This window comes from Palaemon carinicauda, chromosome 1, assembly GCF_036898095.1.
Source record: "Palaemon carinicauda isolate YSFRI2023 chromosome 1, ASM3689809v2, whole genome shotgun sequence".
NCBI classification, from domain to species: domain Eukaryota; kingdom Metazoa; phylum Arthropoda; class Malacostraca; order Decapoda; family Palaemonidae; genus Palaemon; species Palaemon carinicauda.
This window is the reverse complement of record NC_090725.1, coordinates 287,558,274-287,583,961: the sequence shown is the minus strand read 5'-3', so window position 1 is coordinate 287,583,961 and position 25,688 is coordinate 287,558,274. Positions and strand designations below refer to the sequence as shown.

The window sequence follows — 25,688 nt, the reverse complement described above, 5'->3', positions numbered from 1 at the left end:
TCGAGCGTTTTCTCCTTCTCCCGTGGACGAGGCCTTTCCGTCCTCGGGTGAGTCCAGTGAAGCGGTAGTCTTCCCCTCGGCACCAAGGGGGGAAACTTCGCTTCATGGAGGAGAGTCGTCTCGTGAGGAAGGGGCTCCTCGAACCTCTTTGTTGGGATCCTGTATCCCTCCCAGGAGGGAATCCAAGGACTCCAAGACCGTCCCGAAATCATCTTCGAGGATTCGCCAGGAACCCGCGGCTCCCCGGGGGAACGTCCACGCTTCACCCCAGGAAGAGATTCCGGGGACAGGAGACTTAGCTGCCAGCCCGCAGGGAGGAGATCAGCAGGAATCCGAACATGCCTTCTGGCAGGTCCTGAGCCTGATAAGGCAACTTAACGGGCTTATGGACCCCGTGATCGCCCCTCGTGAAGGCAAGGACACTATCTTGGACGAAGTGTTTGACGTTCGGAAGGCCCCTAAGTCCAGTGCGGCTCTGCCCTGGTCTCGGGGTCTGAAGAGTGCCAGAGCTAGGGCTAACGCTCAGCTCGCGATTCTTGCCTCCTCCAGTCGTTCCTCTGCCGGGAACAAGCTCATCCCTCCTCCTCGTCTTCAGCAGAGGAGGTATTTTGAGATCTTGGGTGAGTCCAGCCTCGCTCTTCCTCTCCATCACTCCGTTGAGGAGCTGGCGAAGGGAGTTCCCCTTGAGAAGCTCTCTGCCTGGCAGGTGTCGTTCTCGGCGGCAGAGATCCTTAGCCATGAAAAGGTCGCGAAGTGTGCCATGCAGGCCACTTCGTGGCTGGACTTTTGGCTAGGAACTCTGGGCATCCTATTGCGCTCTGAGGACTTGTCCAAGGAGACCAATAGGACGGCCCTGGAGACCTTCTTATTCTCGGGCACCCGCTCCATTGAGTTTTTGGCTCGCCAGGTTACCACCCTGTGGGCCAACTCGGTGTTGAAGCGGCGCGATGCTGTGACCGAGAGATTCCATCCGAAGGTCCCCGCCGTGGATGTGTGCAGGCTCAGACATGCTTCCCTTCTGGGGGAGAGCCTGTTTGAGCCTCAGGACATGGAGCGAACGGCTGAGAGGTGGAGGAAATCCAGCACGGACTCCCTCCTCCATAGGGCCCTTACAGCTCGGCCCTATAAGGCTCCAGCTCCGCCGCAACAGCCGCAGCAGCCTCGTAAGGCTCCGAAGCAGGCACCGGCAGTTAAGAAGGTGGTGTCTAAGCCCCAGCCCTTTCCAGCCAAGGTCAAGAGGGGCGGTAAGTCCTCCAGGGGAGGCAAGACTCCTAGGGGTGGCGGCCGCAAGCCCTAGGGGTGGCAGTCCCCCTGCGTGTCCACCTGTGGGGGGATGCCTTCAGCGTTGCGTCCGCAGGTGGCAGCAACACGGGGCTGATGCTTGGACGGTCTCAGTGATCGGCCAAGGCTATCGCGTCCCGTTCACAACATCTCAACCTCCCCTGACAGCGAATCCAGTGTCGTTGAGCTCCTATGCCACGGGGTCGGCAAAGGGGCTGGCTCTTTGGGCCGAAGTCGAGACCATGCTCGAGAAGGGTGCTCTCCAGGTCGTCGTCGACGGCTCCCCAGGCTTCTTCAGTCGACTCTTTCTTGTAAAGAAGGCGTATGGAGCTGGAGACCTGTCATCGACCTCTCAGCTCTGAACGGGTTTGTCAAGCAAACCCGGTTCAGCATGGAGACAGCAGACACGGTCAGACTTGTGGTGAGACCACAAGACTTCATGTGCACACTGGATCTAAAGGACGCGTACTCCCAGATCCCAATCCATCCGTCTTCCAGGAAGTACCTGAGATTCTGCCTAGACGACAAGATCTACCAGTTCAAGGTGCTGTGTTTCGGTCTCTCCACAGCTCCTCAGGTGTTCACCAGAGTGTTCACCCTGATTTCATCTTGGGCGCACAGGAACGGAATTCGTCTCCTTCGTTATCTGGACGATTGGCTGATCCTAGCAGACTCGGAGTCGACCCTTCTTCGGCACCGAGATAGGCTTCTGGATCTTTGCCAGGATCTAGGGATCTTGGTAAACCTCGAGAAGTCCTCTCTGCAGCCGTCCCAACGACTGGTTTATCTAGGCATGCTAATAGACACCAATCTCCACAAAGCCTTTCAATCAGACGACCGGATAGCAAGGCTGAGGAGAGCGGCGGAACCCTTCCTCAGGCGAGAAGAGCTCCCCGCCCAGTCGTGGTTGCGTCTCTTAGGTCACCTATCCTCCCTGGCTCGTCTGGTTCCAAACAGCCGCCTCAGGATGAGATCCCTACAGTGGCGGATCAAGTCCCGGTGGAATCAAGGATCCGATTCTCCGGACATTCTGATCCCGATGGGGTCTTTGGAACGGACGGACTTGCGGTGGTGGCTGGTCGACGAGAACCTGCGGAAGGGAGTGAGTCTTCTCGTCCTCCCCCCGTAATTGACTCTGTTTTCGGACGCGTCAAAAGAAGGGTGGGGGGCGCACGTTCTGAACCAGAGGGCCTCAGGCCTTTGGTCAGAATCAGAAAAGTGCTTACAGTACACATCAACCTGCTAGAATTGAAGGCCGTCTTTCTGGCTCTTCAGCAGTTCCAACGGTCCCTGGCGGGTCACTCCGTGGTGGTGATGAGCGACAACACCACGGTAGTGGCTTATATCAACAAGCAGGGAGGCACTTTTTCGCAGCAGCTATCCCATCTTGCAGTAGAGACTCTGAGGTGGATCGAAATCCACTCGATAACACTATCAGCTCGCTTCATTCCTGGCAAGAGGAATGTGCTCGCCGACAGTCTGAGCAGGGCCTCGCAGATAGTGAGTACCGAGTGGTTTTTGGATCCTCAGATAGCCAATAAAGTCCTGACTTTGTGGGGTTCCCCGACTGTGGACTTGTTCGCAACAGCGTTGAACTTCAAGCTGCCCCTGTACTGCTCCCCAGTCCCGGACCCCAAGGCACTTTGGCAAGATGCTTTCCAGCAACGGTGGGACAACATCGACGTGTACGCCTTCCCACCGTTCTGTCTGATGAGAAGGGTGCTCAACAGGACCAGACTATCGGTCAACTGTTCAATGACTCTGGTAGTTCCGCTATGGCATCACGCGGAATGGTTCCCGGACCTTCTGCAGCTCCTGCGGAGCTCCCGAGGGAACTTCCTCCACGACACGAGCTTCTCAGACAACCCCACTCCGGCGTCCCTCACAAGGCCGTGGCCTCGCTTCGGCTTCACGCCTGGAGACTATCCAGCGTCTCCTCGCGGAGAGAGGCTTTTCGCAACAGGTTGCGGAGAGAATGTCTCGGCACCTGCAAAGGTCCTCTGAGGGAGTCTACCAAGCAAAGTGGAGAGTCTTTTGTGGTTGGTGTCGTGGGAGGGGTATCTCTCCACTCGATGCCACTATTCCAGCAATAGCGGACTTCCTCGTTTATCTGCGGGAAGAAATGCGCCTTTCTGTCTCGGCAGTGAAAGGCTATCGCTCAGCCTTAAGCTTGGCCTTCAGGCTGAAGGGCGTGGATATTTCTTCATCGCTAGAACTCCCTTTACTCATACGTAGCTATGGGCTTACCTGCCCCCAGTCGGAAGTGAGACCTCCTCCTTGGAACGAGGTTCGAGTCCTCAGGTCTCTTAAGAGACCTCCCTTCGAACCATTACGCCAGGCCTCCGATCGCCCCCTGTCTTGGAAGACGGCTTTCCTACTCGCTTTGGCTTCGGCCAAGCGGGTTAGTGAACTTCATGGTCTCTCGTACGACATCGCCCATTCAAGGGGATGGGGGGAGGTAACGTTCAGGTTCGTCCCTGAGTTTGTTGCCAAGACTCAGAATTCTGGAGTGCCGGATCCTCGCTTCGACTCTTTCAGGATTGCGAGTCTCCGTTCTGTAACAAGCGACCCAGACCAACTGCTACTATGTCCAGTGAGGTGTCTGAGGCACTACTTGAAGAGAACGGCTGCAGTCCGTCCTCAAGTGCGAGCTTTGTTTGTGAGCACAGGCAGGACTAAGAGGAGGGTCACCAGGAACACCATCTCAGCTTGGATTCGAAGGGTTATCCACCATTCCTTGATTCCGGACTCTCCTCCGTCACGTCGCCCTCGGGCACACGATGTCAGGGGTGTTGCTACATCCCTGGCCTTCAAGAGAAACTTCTCTGTGACGCAGGTACTTCAAGCTGGAGTCGGGAAGCGTCAGACGACCTTCACAGCCCACTACCTGCAAGACGTGACCCACAGGAGCCTCGATACGTTTTCTATCGGCCCTGTGGTGGCTGCACAACAGCTGGTCTAACCTCAGGCTCCTTTTTGGACAAGTAGCAGTAGGTTGAGGGCGTTGTTACCCGGTCTTAGTCTGCGTGAATGAAAGAGTATGTCTGACCCTTACTTCTTTCTTCATTCTCCCCTCTCTTGGGGAAGCAGCATCCTGGTCTTCGCATAGCTGACCTCGACCTCTGCAGGTAACCAATGCTTCTTTGTGCTCTTAGTATTAAGCTTAATACTGTTGCGTCCCCCATACCCTGACGAGGTGGTATTGGGAACGTCCTATCCTAGATTCCTATCTAAAGGTCTCAAGGTCAACTTCATAGGACGAGTCACACACTTCTCCACACACTGCTTATGTAGGCCACTCGTTCCTAGCGATGCTAGGAACTTGTGAGGTACAGGGGCTCCTTTTCTCTAGTGCTGCTCACTGAGGGATTGAGCCCCCGGGCAAGCCGAAGTCAGTAAGGCTGGGGACTTTCCACCCTTCCTAAGGGCTAAGTCACCCAATGTAAATAGTGTGGTTTGTATTTCGGTTACGGAACAAATGACAAATTCGAAGATAATTTGTATTTTTCCTAACCATACAAACCTTAGCTATTTACACATATGTGCCCGCCATCCCTGACCCCCAAGTCAAGTCCTACCTCTAAGTGAAGTGAAGCAAGTCACCGGTGTGTGGGGGGAAGGGGTAGCAAGCTACCCTTCCCCTACCCCCCGCTAACTAGCGCGGGGGTAATTAACCCTCGTTAAAACTATTGGCTCGTCATTTCAGCTGCGCTAAAAGGTAAACCCAATGTAAATAGCTAAGGTTTGTATGGTTAGGAAAAATACAAATTATCTTCGAATTTGTCATCTTTGGGATTTATTGAGTGTGCTGTCGGCAATTCAACTGATTGGGACTTTCGTGTGGGTTTAGTTCATAATGGATTTTAGCCCTATCCCTTTCAAGGAAAGTAAATTCTTGCAAGAAAGTGGGGTAAAGGCTGAAGTAAAATAAAAGCTTTATATTTATGAAACAAGGGATTATTATTGTTGATGAGATTTTCCTTAAAATTTCAGTCACTGACTCTTCATGTTGGCAAACAATACTTCTTATTCTTTTTACCTCTGCCAACAAAGTTGGATATGAGGTTGTGTGTTCACCTTTGTTTGTCTGTGTGTTTGTGTGTGAACAACTTCCTGGCCACAATTTTACTCATAGAGTAGTGAAACTTTCAGGGATTAATTGTTATGTTGAGACCTGGAAGTGATTCAATTTTGAAGGTCCTAGGTCAGGTCAAGGTTGAGAAATAACCTGCTGTGGCAGAGGTCTGCACTCTGAGTGCCCCTCTATTTCTTTATTATGTTTCAATAATGTTATATCTAATGACCCTTTATGACACCAAAGTCCTGATTCCCATAAACTGATTGATCCTAGATACCAGTAGGGATAAAATAGTTTGCGTTTTGGCAAGTGCACTAGAGTCAGAGGGGTTGTTTAGTGGCTGAAGGAATTTTCCTAGTACATGTATTATTTTTCCTCTTGTATTCTGATTTGATATGCTTTTTGTAAAACACTGGACTTGAAATTTCTTGTTCAAGATGACATTATCTTTTATTTTGTGTAATGTATTGTAGACATATACATTTAGTTAAAATAAGCAATGTGTGATATCTTTTTATCGTCTTGCCATGTTGAGTATATTGTTGGGTTTTTGCTTGAAAAAGTATGATTTTAGTCGGTTCAGGCTTTTTGTCACTGCACCTGTAATGCTTAATGCAGTGAAAGAATTGCTTACTGTTAACTAGAATGTTTCTTATTGAAATGTCTTATGGAACCTTTATATGTGGACCTTTTGAAAGATATCACTTTGTTGTCATGGGTCAGGACAATAAGCTTCAAGTCTATATTTCAGTAGTCTTAGAAAAATTAATGTTTTCATTCAAAGAAGTTGCTCTTTTAAATGGCTTTAAATCATTATTTGTTATCCAGTTCTGCTATAGTAAATAAACTATGTTAGATTCATACTATTTTGAGAACTATTGTATTGCAGAGAAGAAAATGAAGCTGAGCCCGGGAAGAGGTAACAGTGTTATTTTGAAATACCTGTAAATGATTTTACTAAATATGCATTCTCTGACGTTTTCAGTCCCATGTGTAGCTCATTCTGTGATATGTATCTTTATTAATTATTTACCAGTAGCATGCAGTTGGAATGTATGGAACACTTCATTTCCCAAGCATCTTTCAAAGACCCTGTTAATTTGGAATTTCAGTATTTCTAACTTCATCCTGTTCAAGTTACTGGTTTTCATATGAGTGCAGACCCGTTGTTTTACTTAAACAGCACTGTACCTTCATATTCTAGTTTAACCTGCCCTTTCCAGGAGTTTGGAGACATTATAACTCCTTTCCTTAGCAGCAGTACTGTATTGTAATGGAGTTTTGGGGCTATTATGGACCAGAATCAAATGCTTTTCTTCTTGAAAATAATTTATTCACTGTCTATTTGTATACATATAATCACATACATTTGATTATTGTAACCACAGTTTTACTTTCTGTAGTACTTTAAACTTACCTCAATACTATTTTATAGATCAACTGTTGCACCCGTATTTTACTGTCAAAATACACGTATAGCTTAAATCCTACCAAAATCTACAAAGATAATTAAATTAATGTTGCTGATCTCCAATCCAATGAACTTAATCACAAATAAAACTAATACGATATACTATAACAGTTATGAAATACCACCACAATATTGTTATTTTTAGAAATCCTTTTAATAAGTATCTGTACTTTTTATACTGATTATTGTTACTCCTTATATAAAAAAGTTACATCACAATATCACCACACCAATAAAGGTCCATGCATTTATTAAAATCATCGCTTGTGTGTCCTACTCTGTGTACTGTAACACTCAACAGAATTGCTGAAAACTTCATTGTTCCGTAACCGAAATACAAACCACGCTATTTACAGAGGGGGGTTTACCTTTTAGCGCAGCTGAAATGACGAGCCAATAGTTTTAACGAGGGTTAATTACCCCCGCGCTAGTTAGCGGGGGGTGGGGAAGGGTAGCTTGCTACCCCTCCCCCCTCCACACACCGGTGACTTGCTTCACTTCACTTTTGGCTCGGCGGTGATCAGACGTGTCTGCTCATCGCCCTCGTGACAGCCTTTAATTTTCTGCTTTTTCTTTTCAGCGTGTGTGTTGGTTGGAAGTTGACCTTCAGTTATTTCTTTACAATGCGTACATGCCCTGGAGTTGCCGGTCGTCCTTGTGGGACTTTCATGTCGGACGTAAATACGGATCCGCACACCCTCTGCCCTCAATGTCGGGGCCGACGGTGTGACCAGGAGAACATGTGCCGTGAGTGCAGGGAGTGGTCTGCCTCCCAGTGGGAGAGGTTTGGCCGTCGGCGTAAGAAGAAGTCCAAGAGAGACCGTTCTCCGGGGTTAGCCTTGAAGGAGGAAGGTTCTCGGGACTCTTCTTCCGCCGCCCAAACCTCCTCCGAAGCTCCCCCTCGTCCGCCTCCTAAGGAGAGTCGGCCGAGTGGGAGCGCAGGCCCTTGTTCTGTTTCCCGACCTTCGGTGGGGGGAGAGGACGTCGCCTCCCATAGCGAGGCGGTTCTCCCTCCTCCTCCGGGGGAGGTTATTGATAATGCCTTATTCAGTGATGATCTTTTACAGAATTGGTCGTCCCTGGGGCTTAAGGGCTTGCCCTCCAGGGTCGCTCTTATTGACCTTGTCTCGTTGGGGGCCGCTGTTAAGCAGTCGCCGACGGTAGCAGAGGTAGACCCTCTGTCTATTGTCGACGTCGTGGTGACAGAGGCCTCCGACGTGGCTGGGCCTTCCGCCGCAGGTGCTGTTGCGGGTGATGGTGCTAAAGGCTCTCCTACTCCTTCCGTACATCCTTCGAAGGGGGAAGTGAGTCCTTCGGTCTCGGCTGCTGCTCAGCTTCCTTCTGAGGGAAGTGCTTTAACGGAGACTCGCTTTCGGAGGACAGATGGTCCCGACGATCTTCCCCGAGGCCGCCTCCGCCGTAAGGCTCACCGTCCGCTACGCCACAAGGGCCTCCCTTCCCCTTACTGGGGGACTAAGAGGCGCCTTTATGGGTCTTCATCCTCCGGGGGGAAATCTCCTCGTCAGCCTCAACCTACAGCTCCGCCCTCCTTGAACCTCTCTGCAGACCGCTTACCATCTCCTGCCAGATCTTCGCCTTCTGGAGAACTCGTCACCCGACGGGCAACGGTCCCTTCGGGGCTAAGGGATCCTTCCCTTACGCGAGCAGTGCTAGCGCACGAGCGCTCTCCTGCTCGCCGGTGCTCTCCTGATCTTCAGCGCTCTCCTGCTCGTCGGCTCTCTCCTGATGTTCGCCCCCCTCGCCAGCGCTCTCCTGCTCGTCAGCGCTCATTTGAGGACCATCGCCCTGCGGTCTCTGACCACCCTTTAGTTCCTGCTGAATTCCCTGCTCACCATCTGCCTGGTCCTGTGGCTACGCAACATCGTGCTGCGCGTGTGTCAAAAACACATGTTCGCCAACGCGCAAGCGATCTCCCAGTTCCTGCTCGTGAACGCGCCGCGCCACCTGTCCTTTCACATGACACGCGTCGACCTTCTGCTCGCCAGCGATCTCCAGCTCGCCAGCGATTACCTCCTCGCCAGCGTTCACCTGCTTGCCAGCGCGCACAGGCGATCTTAGTATCGCCTATTCAACAGCGACAGCTAGCGCGCCAACGTTCTCCAACGCTCCTGAAGGAACATGGTTCGCCAGCTTCTAGCTCGCCATCGCGCGATCGCCCGCCTGCGCATGCTGCTCGCCATCGCGCGATCGCCCGCCTGCGCATGCTGCTCGCCATCGCTCGCCATTGCACGATCGCCCTCCTGCACATGCTGCTCGCCATCGCTCGCCCCTGCACGATTGCCCTCCTGCGGATGCTGATCACCATCGCACCCCATCACGCGATCGCCCACCTGCGCATGCTGCTCGCCATCACGCGATCGCCCTCCTGCACATGCTGCTCGCCATCGCTCGCCCCTGCACGATCGCCCTCCTGCGGATGCTGATCACCATCGCACCCCATCACGCGATCATTCACCTGCGCATGCTGCTCGCCATCGCTTACCATTATGCGGTCATTCACCTGCCCATGCTGCTCACCATCGCACGCCAGTGCGTCGACATACCACATCGCGCCATCGCCAACTTGAGCGACTGCACTCACCAGCTCGTCATCGATCGTTTGTGGATCTACATCGCCAGCGATCTTCCTCACCTACGCGGCAGCGCGTTCCCTCGCCGTCGCGCCAACGCTTGTGTTCGTCGCCTCGGACACGCGTTCATTTACCTGCCCACCCTCGCGCCCACTCGCCCGCGCAACCGCTCGCCTGTGCGACCACTCGCCTGTGCGACCACTCGCCTGTGCGCCCGCGCGATCATCCACCTGCTCGCCCGTGCTCCCGCGCGACCATCGTTCGCGGCGAATTCCGCAGCCGGTGGTAGCAGCAGGAACGCATGCTCCTAGATGGCACTCGGGATCACCTCCATCCAAACACAGGTTGGTAGTACAGGACGAGGAGAGGTTAGTACATCATTCTTCCCCACTTTCTTTTCAGGCAGGTACCGTCGTGTCCACTCCAAAGGATCGCCCGATCCCTTTCCCTTTAGCGAGGATTTCGGACTCTGTGTCCTTGGAGCAGCAGACTTGGTTTGGTCCTCTGGCACGGGCGTTAGTGAGGGTTATGAAACCAGCACTCGCCGGCCAGGGTAATAAACCAACGGCTGTCTCTCCTACGCTGAAGAGAAAGAGAGGAGTGGACTTCGTGGTGACTTCCCCCAGGGCGAAGTTGGTTCCCAAGAGGTCGGTCGCGAAGGTCCCTTCTCCTGCACGAGTACTCTCTCCTTCTCCCGTGGACGAGGCCTTTCCGTCCTCAGGTGAGTCCAGTGGGGCGGTAGTCTTCCCCTCGGCACCAGGGGGGGAGACTTCGCTTCAGGCAGAAGAATCGTCTCGTGAGGAAGGGGCCCCTCGAACCTCGTTGTTGGGATCCTGTATCCCTCCCAGGAGGGAATCCAAGGATTCCAAGACCGTCCCTTAATCCTCTGCAAGGATTCGTCAGGAACCCACGACTACCCAGGGGAATGTCCACGTATCATCCCAGGAAGAGATTCCTGGGGCAGGAGACTTAGCTGCCAGCCCGCAGGGAGGAGAACAGCAAGAATCCGAACATGCCTTCTGGCAGGTCCTAAGCCTGATAAGGCAACTTAACAGGCTTACGGATCCAGTCATCGCCCCCCGTGAAGGCAAAGACACGATTCTGGATGAAGTGTTTGATGTTCGGAAGGCCCCTAAGACCAGTGCAGCTCTGCCCTGGTCTCTGGGGCTGAAGAGTGCCAGGGCTAGGGCCAACGCTCAGCTCGCACTTCTTGCCTCCTCCAGTCGTTCCACTGCCGGGAACAAGCTCATCCCTCCTCCTTGCCTCCAGCAGAGGAGGTATTTCGAGATCCTGGGTGAGCACAACCTCGCTCTTCCTCTCCATCACTCTGTGGAGGAGCTGGCTAAGGGAGTTCCCCTTGAGAAACTCTCTGCCCGGCAGGTGTCGTTCTCGGCGGCAGAGATCCTTAACCACGAGAAGGTCGCTAAGTGTGCCATGCAGGGCACTTCGTGGCTGGACTTCTGGCAAGGATCTCTGGGCATCCTATTGCGATCGGAGGACTTGTCCAAGGAGACCAATAGGAAGGCCCTAGAGACCTTCTTGCTCTCGGGCACTCGCTCCATCGAGTTTTTGGCGCACCAGGTTACCACCCTGTGGGCCAACTCGGTGTTGAAGCGTCGCGATGCTGTGTCCGAGAGATTCCATCCGAAGGTCCCCGCCGTAGATGTGTGTAGGCTCCGACATGCTTCCCTTCTGGGGGAGAGCCTGTTTGAGCCTCAAGACATGGAGCGAATGGCTGAGAGGTGGAGGAAATCCAGCACGGACTCCCTCCTCATCAGGGCCCTTACAACTCTGCCCTATAAGCCTCCAGCCCCGCCACAACAGCAGTAACAGCCTCGTAAGGCTCCCAATCAGGCACCGGCAGCTAAGAAAGTGGTGTATAAGCCCCAGCCCTTTCCAGCCAAGGTCAAGAGGGGCGGTAAGCCCTCCAGAGGAGGCAAGACTCCTAGGGGTGGCGGCCGCGGCCGCAAGCCCTAGGGGTGGCAGTCCCCCTGCATGTCCACCTGTGGGGGGATGCCTTCAGCGTTGCGTCCGCAGGTGGCAGCAACACGGGGCCGATGCTTGGACGGTCTCTGTGATCGGCCAAGGTTATCGCGTCCCGTTCACAACATCTCAACCTCCCCTGACAGCGAATCCAGTGTCGTTGAGCTCCTATGCCATGGGATCGGCAAAGGGGCTGGCCCTTCAGGCCGAAGTCGAGACCATGTTCGAGAAGGGTGCTCTCCAGGAGGTCGTGAACGGGTCCCCAGGCTTCTTCAGTCGACTCTTTCTTGTAGAGAAGGCTACTGGAGGCTGGGGACCCGTCATCGATCTCTCAGCTCTGAACAGGTTTGTCAAACAAACCCGGTTCAGCATGGAGACAGCAGACACGGTCAGACTTGCGGTGAGACCACAAGACTTCATGTGTACACTGGATCTAAAGGACGCGTATTTCCAGATCCCAATCCATCCGTCTTCCAGGAAGTACCTGAGATTCTGCCTAGACAACTAGATCTACCAGTTCAAGGTGCTGTGTTTCGGTCTCTCCACAGCTCCTCAGGTGTTCACCAGAGTGTTCACCCTGATTTCATCTTGGGCGCACAGGAACGGCATTCGTCTCCTTTGTTACCTGGACGATTGGCTGATCCCAGCAGACTCGGAGTCGACCCTTCTTCGGCACCGAGACAGGCTTCTGCATCTTTGCCAGGATCTGGGGATCGTGGTAAACCTCGAGAAGTCCTCTCTGCAGCCGTCCCAACGACTGGTTTATCTAGGCATGCTAATAGACACCAATCTCCACAAAGCCTTTCCATCAGACGACCGGATAGCAAGGCTGAGGAGGGTGGCGGAACCCTTCCTCAGACGAAAAGAACTTCCCGTTCAATCGTGGTTGCGTCTCTTAGGCCACCTATCCTCCCTGGCCCGTCTGGTTCCAAACAGCCGCCTCAGGATGAGATCCCTTCAATGGCGGCTCAAGTCCCGGTGGAATCAAGGATCCGATTCCCCGGACATTCGGATCCCAATGGGGTCTCTGGAACAGACGGACTTGCGGTGGTGGCTGGCCGACGAGAACCTGCGGAAGGGAGTGAGTCTTCTCGTCCTCCCCCCGGAATTGACTCTGTTTTCGGACGCGTCAAAAGAAGGGTGGGGGGCGCACGTTCTGAACCAGAGGGCCTCAGGCCTTTGGTCAGAATCAGAAAAGTGCCTACACATCAACCTGCTAGAATTGAAGGCCGTCTTTCTGGCTCTTCAGCAGTTCCAACGGTCCCTGGCGGGTCACTCCGTGGTGGTGATGAGCGACAACACCACGGTAGTGGCTTATATCAACAAGCAAGGAGGCACTTTTTCGCAACAGCTATCCCATCTTGCAGTAGAGACTCTGAGGTGGACCGAAACCCACTCGATAACACTATCAGCTCGCTTCATTCCTGGCAAGAGGAATGTGCTCGCCGACAGTCTGAGCAGGGCTTCGCAGATAGTGAGTACCGAGTGGTCTTTGGATCCTCAGATAGCCAACAAAGTCCTGACTTTGTGGGGTTCCCCGACTGTGGACTTGTTCGCGACAGCCTTGAACTTCAAGCTGCCCCTGTACTGCTCACCAGTCCCGGACCCCAAGGCACTCTGGCAAGATGCTTTCCAGCAACGGTGGGACAACATCGACGTGTACGCCTTCCCACCGTTCTGTCTGATGAGAAGGGTGCTCAACAGGACCAGACTATCGGTCAACTGTTCCATGACTCTGGTAGCTCCGCTATGGCATCACGCGGAATGGTTTCCGGACCTTCTGCAACTCCTGACGGAACTCCCAAGGGAGCTTCCTCCACGACACGAGCTTCTTAGACAACCCCACTCCGGCATCCCTCACAGGGCCGTAGCCTCGCTTCGGCTTCACGCCTGGAAACTATCCAGCGTCTCCTCGCGGAGAGAGGCTTTTCGCAACAGGTTGCGGAGAGAATGTCTCGGCACCTGCGAAGGTCCTCTGAGGGAGTCTACCAAGCAAAGTGGAGTGTCTTTTGTGGTTGGTGTCGTGGAAGGGGTATCTCCACTCGATGCCACTATTCCAGCAATAGCGGACTTCTTCGTGTATCTGCGAGAAGAAATGCGTCTTTCTGTCTCGGCAGTGAAAGGCTATCGCTCAGCCTTAAGCTTGGCCTTCAGATTGAAGGGCGTGGATATTTCTTCATCGCTAGAACTCTCTTTACTCATACGTAGCTATGAGCTTACCTGCCCCCAGTCGGAAGTGAGACCCCCTCCTTGGAACGTGGTTCGAGTCCTCAGGTCTCTTAAGAGACCTCCCTTCGAGCCATTACGCCAGGCCTCCGATCGCCACCTGTCTTGGAAGACGGCTTTCCTACTCGCCTTGGCCTCGGCCAAGCGAGTTAGTGAACTTCATGGTCTCTCGTACGACATCGCCCATTCAAGGGGATGGGGGGAGGTAACGTTCAGGTTCGTCCCTGAGTTTGTGGCCAAGACTCAGAATCCTGGAGTGCTGGATCCTCGGTACGACTCTTTCAGGATCGCGAGTCTCCGTTCTGTAACAAGCGACCCAGACCAGCTGCTACTATGTCTAGTGAGGTGTCTGAGGCACTTCTTGAAGAGAACGGCTGCAGTCCGTCCTCATGTGTGAGCTTTGATTGTGAGCACAGGCAGGACAAAGAGGAGGGTCACCAGGAACACCATCTCAGCTTGGATTCGAAGGGTTATCCACCATGCCCTGAATCCTGACCCTCCGTCACGTCGCCCTCGGGCCCACGATGTCAGGGGTATTGCTACATCCCTGGCCTTCAAGAGAAACTTCTCTGTGACGCAGGTACTTCAAGCTGGGGTCTGGAAGCGTCAAACGACCTTCACAGCCCACTACCTGCAAGATGTGACCCACAGGAGTCTCGATACGTTTTCTATCGGCCCTGTGGTGGCTGCACAACGGCTGGTCTAACCTCAGGCTCCTTTTTGGACAAGTAGCAGTAGGTTGAGGGCGTTGTTACCCGGTCTTAGTCTGCGTGAATGAAAGAGTATGTTTGACCCTTACTTCTTTCTTCATTCTCCCCTCTCTTGGGGAAGCAGCATCCTGGTCCTCGCATAGCTGACCTCGACCTCTGCAGGTAATCCATGCTTCCTTGTGCTCCTAGTATTAAGCTTAATACTGTTGCGTCTCCCATACCCTGACGAGGTGGTATGGGGAACGTCCTATCCTAGAATTCCTATCTGAAGGTCTCAAGGTCAACTTCATAGGACGAGTCACACTCTCCTCCTCACACTGCTTATGTAGGCCACTCGTTCCTAGCGATGCTAGGAACTTGTGAGGTACAGGGGCTCCCTCTCTCTAGTGCTGCTCACTGAGGGATCGAACCCCCGGGCAAGCCGAAGTCAGTAAGGCTGGGGACTTTCCACCCTTCCTAAGGGGTAAGTCACCCTCTGTAAATAGCGTGGTTTGTATTTCGGTTACGGAACAAATGACAAATTCGAAGATAATTTGTATTTTTCCTAACCATACAAACCTTAGCTATTTACACTTATGTGCCCGCCATCCCTGACCCCCAAGTCAAGTCCTACCTCTAAGTGAAGTGAAGCAAGTCACCGGTGTTTGGAGGGGGGGGGGGGGTAGCAAGCTACCCTTCCCCACGCCCTCGCTAACTAGCGCGGGGGTAATTAACCCTCGTTAAAACTATTGGCTCGTCATTTCAGCTGCGCTAAAAGGTAAACCCCCCTCTGTAAATAGCTAAGGTTTGTATGGTTAGGAAAAATACAAATTATCTTCGAATTTGTCATTTCATATGGCTACTATCTCAAGGGCCAATGAAAGTCAGAACATCTCACACTAATTTTCTTATATCCTGACACACAAGCATGTGAAACTTTCTGGGTGTTCGGACAATATCAAATGGTTCAACTTCCTTACATCTTTTGAACCCTCAAGTCACCACCTAGTCCACTCCAATCAGCTCTGGTTTCTCAAAAGTGCAAAACAAATGATATTTCTGTCAAATTTACAAATGCAGATGACTTAGTTAAGACGACTCCATAATAAAAAAAAAAAAAGCGATATATCTCTTGTTTATCAAGATGATAAATTGAGAGTTAAAAGTAAAGTACTGTTGGAGAGAGGGAATTTTATATATGTGCAATATTTACTTTTGCTTATTTTAAATCCTTTAACAATGACTGATTAAGATCTCATATGCTCATTTCCAGCTGGTCTGTCAACGACAGCAGTTTCTTTGATTGATCTATTAACTACCTTAGTAGCAATAAGACATTAGTAAATAACTTGAAATGTCAAGAAAATGTATACTTTCAAGATCAGTTTTTTTTAGTTGAGTTTAATCTCATTGTGTCTTTAATGCCTAAGTAACTAGGCCCAAGTATTCTCAATGTAATGAATCATTGAATTTAAATTAGGAAACGGTTTAACCAATGAGAATATTAGTTAATCTGTAGATATTTGTGTAATGTAGTTGCTTAAAACTTTGGCCTTTTTTTCTAGTGAGGATGGCGGACATATGCTACCCAACGAAAGTGGTAATCGATTTTTCTCAGCTGTATTTGGTATGGTATCAAAGAAGAAGAAAGATCGTCCTCTTCGTAAGGAAGTTCTGGCAAAGATGAGGTGGAAAAATGCAATTATGAAAGTGTGTATTGCTGATTTAGTATTGTAATTTAAGGTTTCTTTTATTAGAATACAGGATAATTGTTTTCTATTTTTAATTTTATTTGCTGTTTTATTACTTACATAATTGAGTGTCGATATCTCAGCTTAGTAAGGTACCTATTGACTTAGGTTTTGTCATATTGCACTGCACTTGTCTCCTTAACAGAATACTCTTTTAAATAGTTTAAAGATTGCTAATGAATCACAGGGGCAAGGGACAGTGACAATCCCCAAGAGACTGATTTCATATACAGTGCATATGATTAATGACCAAGCCCCTTCTCTACCAAGTTAGGGCCAGGGAAGGTTAAGCAATGGCTGCTGATGACTGTGAAGAAACTCAATTCTCAAACTAAGAATTTATCTCTTGGTTTGTCTAGATATCCTCCATGGTATTAATATTTTTGATAGTCAAACTAAAATCCTAGTTAGAAAAGGAGTGATATGAGCCCTAGAGCCTTAATAGGGAAAGTAGCCCATTATGGAAACAGAAATAGAAAAGTGAATAAGCCAAATAGATAAATTTAGAATGAATTGAGGTAAATAATGAAGAACAACTTGCAAGCAAAACTGAAATAGTGTAAACTTTAATATGATATTTATGTCAACTTGGTGAACAGAAAAGCATTTGCATGAAGTATAAAATTCTTTTAATGAAGCTAGTGTGAATTCATGTGCTGTTTATTCTAATGAAAAGTTAGAACAGGGAATTTTGTACAACACAAATACCAAAGAAATATTGTCTTCCCTGTTCTAAGGCCAATTTATCAACGTGCAAGGCACTGGCTCGGTATGTACAAGGGGATTCATCGAGCTTGGACACTATTAAACTCGACACAGTGTATGTGTGTTAGTTTTATAAGGATTTTGGATGTCTCAAAGACTTAGTCCATCCGTGGAGACTCCATTTGCTCTTTAGTAGAGCAATTTACTTTAAGCATTTAGAAAGTTCTTATGATCTTGTCTAACTTAGTCTTAAACTCGTTTACCGTGTTGGTGTTTACTACATCCGCTGAAGTCTATTTCAGGTGTTTGCTATTTTGTATGTAAAGAAATTACCACACTGAGTGATGTTGTATTTTTTCAATTCCAGTTTGTATCCGTTACCTCTGGACTGATTTGTGCTAAGCGTGAATAGATTGTTGTTATCTACATTTGTTATTCCTTTAAGAATTTTGCATGCCTCTATTAACTGTCCCCTTAGTCAAGTTTTTAGATCAAACGTTCCGTCTTCCGTCTATATTCAAATTGCCTAAATGTTGGAACTAGTTTGGTGGCCCTAGCTTGTACTGCTTCCAGTCTATCTATATCCTTCTCTGGACTCCAGTCTTACTTGTAATGTGTACAGCTGTAGTACAGTGTCTTTATTTCTGTATTTGAATTGCCTCTTTATGTACCCTATTAGTTTTTGTGCTTTCTTTTCAACTTTTATGCTCTGTTTGGTGAACTTCAAATCCTTAAAGATAATAATACCGAGATCTTCCTCCTGGTCCACACTTTTTATTTCATTACCCAGCAGTGAGTAATCTGATTGAGGTTTACTACAACCTATGTGCATTACTTTATATTTCCCACAGTTGAAAGGTATTTGCCATTTTCTGGACCATTCTCCTCGCTTCATTAGATCCTCTCTTAACACTTCTACGTCCTCTGAGGTCACAGCATTTATGCCTGTTTTAGTATTGTGGGCAAATTTGGCTATTCTACTGGATATTCCTAAATGTATGTCGTTAATGTAGATCAGAAATAGCAATGGGCCAAGGACGGATCCTTGAGGTACTCCTCTTGTAACAGTTGCCCACTCTGAAGCTTCTCCATTGATTACAACTCTCTGTTTTCCATTTGTTAGCCAATCTTCGTTCCATTCAGCTGGGTTGTCAGTGATGCCTATTGCTCTTAATTTTAACCATTAATTTTTTATAATGAACTTTGTCAAAAGCCTTTTGAAAATCTAGGTATATGATGTCTGTTGCCCTGCTTTTGTCATAAATGCTAAATGTATTGTGGACAAATTCCAAAAGATTTGTGACACAAGATTTCTTTGTCTAAAACCGTGTTGGCTGTCTATCAGAAGATTTTTTCTCTTTATGTTCTACTATTGAATCTATTATAATTGGTTAAACAGTTTTGCAAGGTACTGAAATTAGACACACAGGTCTGCAGTTGCTAGATTCTTCTTATGATCCCTTCTTGTAGACTGGAGAAACATTGACCAGTTTCCATCCTTGCGATGCCTTTCTTTCGTTGGCTGTCTTTCGAAACATATTGTAAAAGTGTGGGGTTATTTCTTCTTCTAGTTCTATAATCTCTCTTGGATGAATATCTGGATCTGGTGAGAGAGGGAGAGAGAAAATCCAATGTTGGAAATGTTTTGATGTTTCTGAGAGCCTACGGTGATGTCTGATATGGATGTAAAGTAGATGGAAATGCAATCCCAAGAAATTAAAGTCTTGTAAACATAATTTGGAATTATCTTTGTTTTTAAGTGATGTTACGCAGGACATTACTCCCACATGGAATGATGACAATTAGTTCACCTCATACAACTGGGTTGCTCCACTCATACCACTCATAGTGTGTTTGGCCTTTACTACAAACATATGAGATAGAAAGCCTTGGTTCCAGATTCCAGTCTCCTAGTTCAATCTGTTTGTCTTTCTCATAACAGCAATTCAAGCATTGATGTAATAGATGGGGTTTTGATAAAACAAATTTTATATTTTTGGGAATAAAAAAGTATTTCTTACAAAGCTATTAAACATATGTGAAGTTTTCTCCTTCCACAAATTATGTTGCCTTGCCTACAGTTTAAAACAAATGTTAAGAAAGTGATTTATGCATAGTACTAGTGTGTGTATGGCACTTGTCCTATGACTCAGTTTGTACCACATTTCTCTGATACATAAAAAAACCTTGAGGTCAGCAAAATTTGTATTGTTTTAACTTATTTTAACTTACCAGCTGAACTCAGTTGAGTCCCTTGTCAGCCTGGGAGGAACATAGAGAGGAGACGTCCCCTTTTTAGTTTCATTTATTTGATGTCGGCTACCCCCCAAAATTGGGGGAAGTGCCTTGGTATGTGTATGTATATAACTTATTTTTATATAAATTGTACATTTCATAATCTACAGTATTATGAATATTTAGGTAATTCATCATTGTTTTTTGTAGGCTCGCAACTTAGGTGATCCTTGGGAGAAATTCCATCTTGATACATACAAGACAGAAAGGGCCAAAAGACACCGCTATAATGCTAAACGTCAGCGTTGGGTTGTAGATGAAGTAGCTGTTAAAATGGAAGAGCAACCTTTCAACCATGGAGCTATGAGAGAGTGCTATCGCTTGTGAGTAATTGACTGATTTTGTTGTTAATGAGAGGGTTATAATAGTTATATGCTTCAATTTGTAAGTCATTTCAGTTGTTGGAAGAAAGGTAGGGATATACTTGTGAATCATGGTAAATTACAGTAAAAGTAATACAGTTCTGAAAAGTAAATTTGTTCACGTGTGTACGAAAGTCCAGGATTTTATATTGATGGAAAATCTGAAGAAATCTTTGTGTATCCTATACTGGACCAGGCTATTTTGTCATTTTGTGACAGGGGTTGAATGCTGCAGTGCCTTAGGTTGTATTTTGGAACTTCAGCTCTCTGAAGGACTCATGGTATAGTTGGAAGTTATTGTAGGTAAAAATAGGAAGAAAAATAAGAATAGACTTAACAGTAAGTGTTACTCTACTCTCTTGTTTTTAAAGCAGACAAGGCCATGTTACTGAAATTCTCATTGTGGAAGCCCGTTTCTTTCTTAACTTTTCTGCACTGTACCTCATCGTACATTATATAGTTTCTTCTAATTAGATACTTATTTGAGCAATTTATCATATTGTCAGCTTTATGATACAATTTTTTATTAATTCTGCAATATTTCACTATATGGAAATGTCAGAATTTCATAAAATTATTCAGCAGCTACTGGTTCACAGAAAATAGTTGTGAAAATATGTGCAATTTATTTTCTAGATTACCGGTGGTTGATTTGCAACCAAGACTTGGTTTCAAGGTCCTTGTTTATTCATATATTACAGAAAGTTCTCTTTTGTTTTGTGCATAGATCATTCTGTACTTATTTCTGTCTTCTTTTAACAGGAAAAAGCTGAGCAATTTCCAGAAGGATGACTGGGTTCGTGCTCACAACTATGTGGGGAAAAGATACATGGATGAGGACACCCCTCGTTCTACATACTTTGAGGATGTGAGATTGCAGGTCTGTACCTTTAGCGGGTCAAGTCATGTCAGTATCATGAGTAAAAATGCTGTGTATATATTCATTGTTATGAATTTCCCCTAATATTCATATTGCTTTTTTCCAGAAGCCTGATTTAATCAACACACACCTATTAAATCTTTTAGATGAAAATATTTTCCCATATCCTTTTGTTTCAACAAATACATGCCCTTAACAAAGGAATGGAGCCCTCTGGCGATAAGTGGTAGGGAGCCTAGGTTATATCGTGAGGTCTTCAGGTGAAGTTGAACCCTGACAAAACTCAAAGTATGATTGAGAGTTGAGGACATTTGCTCCTCAAAATCAATCTCTCTCTCTCTCTCTCTCTCTCTCTCTCTCTCTCTCTCTCTCTCTCTCTCTCTCTCTCTCTCTCTCTTTTTTTTTTATTGTGTGTGTAGGGAGTATATGATGTAGGGGTAAAATCCGACTATGTTGGGTCTCATGGAACCAATTACCGATGTTAGGTGGTGTATGACTGTAATTTTTGTAGATATCTTTTTTTTTGTATTAGCCTAGTCGTAAACAGTTTTATCTTTGATATCAAGTGTCTTAACTTGGCGTTATTTTACTTTACAGATGGATGCAAAGCTGTGGGGAGAAGAATTTAATAGACACAATCCACCAAAAAAGGTATTCATATAGGCTGTATGAGTATCAAGAATACAAACCCAATAGAATAAATTTTGTGTTCATAAGCTCCTTTTATCTGTTCAATAACATACAAATTGATATGGGCTTAGCGTTTTTAAAAGCATCCGTTTCCTCTTTGACTAACTTTATTTCCTTTCAGGTGGATATCTTTCAAATGGCTGTATTAGAAATGATAGATAGAGAAGGAAGTCCCCTTTATCATCTGGAGCATTTCATTGAGGGAAATTATGTTAAATATAATTCAAACTCTGGTTTTGTCAAGTCAGATGCAATTCGAATGACACCTCAAGCCTTCTCACACTTCACATTCGAGAGGTATTAAATTGGTTTTATTTTCTTTTATTGTTAGTAAATTTTAGATCTTTTATTGGTTCACTTGTTTTCTAGACTGTCAAGTTAGCATAATATGATGTCTAAATAGTTTTTCATAAATTTAGAAGCAACATCTGTTATTTGGATCATTCAAAATGATCAAGCTGTTTTTTTTTTTTTTTTTTTATCAATTCCAAATGATTCCCCTGTCTATGATTCTCATAATAATCAAGTATGGAAATCCCATAGGGTTGTCCTAAATCAATTAAAAGTACTACTTATACTACGAGTGCTTGGACGAGGATCGAAACTGGTAGGCGAGAATGACCATGAATGGGAGGTAAATCAGTTGTTGTTTGCGGATGATACTGTACTGGTTGCAGACGCGGAAGAGAAGCTTGGCCGATTAGTGACAGAATTTGGAAGGGTGTGTGAGAGAAGGAAGTTGAGAGTTAATGTGGGTAAGAGTAAGGTTATGAGATGTACGAGAAGGGAGAGAGGTGCGAGGTTGAATGTCATGTTGAATGGAGAGTTACTTGAGGAGGTGGATCAGTTTAAGTACTGTACTTGGGGTCTGTTGTTGCAGCAAATGGTGGAGTGGAAGCAGATGTACATCAGAGAGTGAATGAAGGATGCAAAGTGTTGGGGGGCAGTTAAGGGAGTAGTAAAAAATAGAGGGTTGGACATGAATGTAAAGAGAGTTCGGTATGAGAAAGGGATTTTACCAACTGTGACGTATGGATCGGAGTTGTGGGGAATGAAATTGACGGAGAGACAGAAATTGAATGTGTTTGAGATGAAATGTCTAAGGAGTATGGCTGGTGTATCTCGAGTAGATATGGTTAGGAACGAAGTAGTGAGGGTGAGAACGGGTGTAAGAAATGAGTTAGCAGCTAGAGTGGATATGAATGTGATGAGGTGGTTTGGCCATGTTGAGAGAATGGAAAATGGCTGTCTGCTTAAGAAGGTGATGAATGCAAGAGTTGATGGGAGAAGTACAAGAGGAAGGCCAATGTTTGGGTGAATGGATGGAGTGAAGGAAGCTCTGGGTGATAGGAGGATAGATGTGAGAGGGGCAAGAGAGCATGCTAGAAATAGGAATGAATGGCGAGCGATTGTGACGCAGTTACGGTAGGCTCTGCTGCTTCCTCCGGTGCCTTGGAAGACCGCGGAGGCAGTAGCAGTAGGGGATTCAGCATTATTAAGCTTCATCTGTGGTGGATAATGTGGGAGGGTGGGCTGTGGCTCCCCTAGCAGTACCAGCTGAACTCAGTTGAGTCCCTTGTCAGACTGGGAGGAAAGTAGAGAGGAGAGGTCCCCTTTTCTGTTTCATTTGTTTGATGTCGGCGACCCCCCAAAATTGGGGGAAGTGCCTTGGTATATGTATGTATGTATGTACTTATACTACAAGAATGTTAATGAAAATAAGTCATTTTGAGTGGTAGCATTAAAACCAATGTCTAGATAAGATAGAGTACACAGTGGAAGTACAGTACGTAATTTTACATTTGCAGTAATTTATTTACTTTACCCATCTGTAATCCCCAGGTCTGGCCACTCGATGATTGTTGTAGACATTCAAGGAGTTGGGGATCTTTATACAGATCCACAAATACATACCAGTAGAGGTTAGTATCTTATTGTAGTAGTGCTATACATATCCTTGATGGGTTTAAGAAATTAATATTTAACTTCCTTTTCAAGAGGCATTTCAGATTTTGATGCACCGTTCAGTGCATCAGCATCTGAAAAGCCTCAAATTGTTTCTGTAATACAGTACTCTTGAATATCTTGTTTGTTTTTTATTTTGATTATAGGCGACGACTATGGTGACGGTAATCTTGGAACGCGAGGTATGGCATTATTCCTTCACTCTCATCGGTGCAATTCCATTTGCCAAAGTCTGTGTCTAACACCTTTTGATTTAGCTCCCAGTGAACTTGAAGCATCGAAAAAAGTTGCCGACTTGTTGGTAAGATGTCACTTTTTTTTTTTTTTTTTTTTTTTTTTTTTTTTTTTTGCAAATGATTCATATTCAGACTTTGGGTTCAATTTTGTTACTCGTATTTTTGGTCACAAAAACTTGCTGTAGACAATTTGTATTATTTGTGTTTGTCTAAGTATTTATTGGTGCATAATGCTACGCTGATTTAAAACAATATAAGATTTTGAAAAGGAAATTTCTACACCATAACTTACAAAGAAATAACTTTAGGTTACTATTTAAAAACTAGATTTTGTGAACACCCATGAAAATAGTAATTTGTTTAATACAATAGATTTCTTAATTTTTTAGGTAATTCGTTCTAGTTATACACTTAGATTTTGGTTAGTGTTAAAAAAAATTATCCATGGCTTCGTGGGGTCCCAGTCTCAACATTGTCAAGGTGGGGTTAAGTATCATGTTCTGGGACTCACAGTTTATGGTCTGCAAATTTTCATATCACAAAGAAATATTGCAATGTCATGTGTGTGTGTTGTGGATATCTATTATTTGCTGTTTACTTTCTTTAATGAGTATTAAGATTATCAAACTAAGATGAAGATATCAAGAAAAAAGACAACCTATGACTGTTAGTCATTGGTTGTCTTTTTTTTATTCCAATCATATGAAAGTTTTAAAGATGTAAGGATGATAATTGTTATCATCATCATTTTAGCATTATTTTTTATTAGTTTTGTGACCCATTTTATCACATATAATCTGTGATAGGTCTCACCTTGAGAGATTTTTTTAAATGAATGGTTAAAATTAGAATACAACGAGTTGAAGAGAGTAGACAGCAAAGTAGGAAGGGACCCAAAGGATACATGGAGTGTAAAATGCAGAAAGAAACACTACAATGCAGTTATAAGGAGTGCTACCGAGACCAGTTTTTAGAAAACTAATAATTTCTTTTGATATTTTAGTGTTGGGTGTTCTTTTGATTTTCAGTATGAAATTTACAGTGGTTTCTTCCAAAAACATTATAGTCATCCAATTAATTCAGACTTTGCACTGAATCCAATATTAAAGCTATCATCTTATTACATGGCACATTTTCAATATTAATCTTACCCGATGATCATGTAGCTGTCAACTCTGTTGCCCGACAGAAATCTACGGTCGGGATACGCCAGCGATCGCTATACAGGTGGGGGTGTACACAACAGCGCCATCTGTGAGCAGGTACTCAAGTACTTCTTGTCAACAAGAACTCAATTTTTCCTCTGTCGTGCCTCCGGCTAGACCTACTTGGATACGCTGTTGATTCTGGAGTTATTGTTCACGATTTGGTGATGTATTTGCTCTAGAGTTTAGCCTTCGCTATTCAGGAAGCTTTATCATTAGCTTAGCAAGCTTTTGGAATTAATTAATTATGGTGACGAAGAGAGTATGGACTCTCTTTCACTTTTAATGGCCGACCGTTCCCTTAGACGGAAGTGTTGGTGTCAAAGAGAGTATAGACTCTCTTTCACTTTTAAGAATTTATGCTATTTTAATTTTAATGTTTTTGAAAGAATTTCTTTGATAGTCTCGTACTTTTTCAAAGTTGAACTAACGTTTTGTTTAGTCTCCGCAGTTGTTGACGTTCAGAACGTTCAACTTGCGCTCTATCGTTACGATAGAGAGAGAGAGTATTCACGGTTTCACGTTGCAGTAAGAGTAAACCGATTCTAGCGTTTCGTTCATTCTTTCTTAGCTTAAATGGTTGTAATTCTAATAAAGGAACTTTTTATTTGGGAAACCTTTCAGTTTTTTTCCTTTAACAAATAATATGTTTTAACGATATATATAATTGGGCTCATCTCTCGGGTTCTAAGTCAAGAGAGAGAGATGGAGACGGAGGGAGAGAGAGGAGGATAAACGTTTCGTTCAAGCGGGGTAGCGTTGTTCTCGTTTTTTGCTCTTCTCCCTAGTCGCTATAGGGGAAGAAGGTAAAACGTTTCTAGAGTTTTATTCTTGTTCCCAGGCTTTATGCGGTGAGAGATTTTAAACGTAGTTTATTTGATCTAGTGTTTAGTCTCTTTTCCAGCCACTGAATTCTTTATCTTTCATTGTGTTTTTCTGTTACATTGTAATACTGTTTTCGCAATTACTACCTTTTAATGAAGGATAGGATTGCGTGTTTCAGGTACAAACCACTTAAAGTTTCGAGTTCAGTGAAATAAGTGCAAACAGAAAATCAAAAGGGATAAAGTGATATGCGCAAAGTGTTACAGTGTTGCGTTCGAGGGTTCGTCTGTTCGTGCCAGTTGTTCACCTAGTCCGATACCTCTTACAAGCTCCCAAGCCCAGGGGAGAAGTAATGTCGAAGGACTTATGGGTTCCTCAGGCCTTGATCGACGAACAGACGTTTCCCTCCGTGGTTTCGGGTGTATCTACACACGTTGCCGACGTGATCACCCCAC

The 25,688-nt window shown here is 46.2% G+C and overlaps 1 protein-coding gene across 4 annotated transcripts in view; it reads left to right on the top strand.

Annotated features, from left to right (window-relative positions):
• LOC137657503 (eukaryotic elongation factor 2 kinase-like) overlaps positions 1-25,688 on the top strand; it is a 73,724-nt gene that overhangs the window by 10,973 nt on the left and 37,063 nt on the right. For 2 of the 4 annotated variants that reach the window (XM_068391843.1, XM_068391854.1), the window contains 8 exons: positions 6,249-6,278; positions 15,885-16,029; positions 19,221-19,393; positions 20,195-20,312; positions 20,910-20,963; positions 21,124-21,299; positions 22,845-22,924; positions 23,114-23,268. In XM_068391843.1, coding sequence (XP_068247944.1) covers positions 6,249-6,278; positions 15,885-16,029; positions 19,221-19,393; positions 20,195-20,312; positions 20,910-20,963; positions 21,124-21,299; positions 22,845-22,924; positions 23,114-23,268 — 931 coding nt within the window. The remainder of the gene's footprint in view (positions 1-6,248; positions 6,279-15,884; positions 16,030-19,220; positions 19,394-20,194; positions 20,313-20,909; positions 20,964-21,123; positions 21,300-22,844; positions 22,925-23,113; positions 23,269-25,688) is intronic. The other 2 variants (XM_068391848.1, XM_068391860.1) reach the window with 1 other exon arrangement.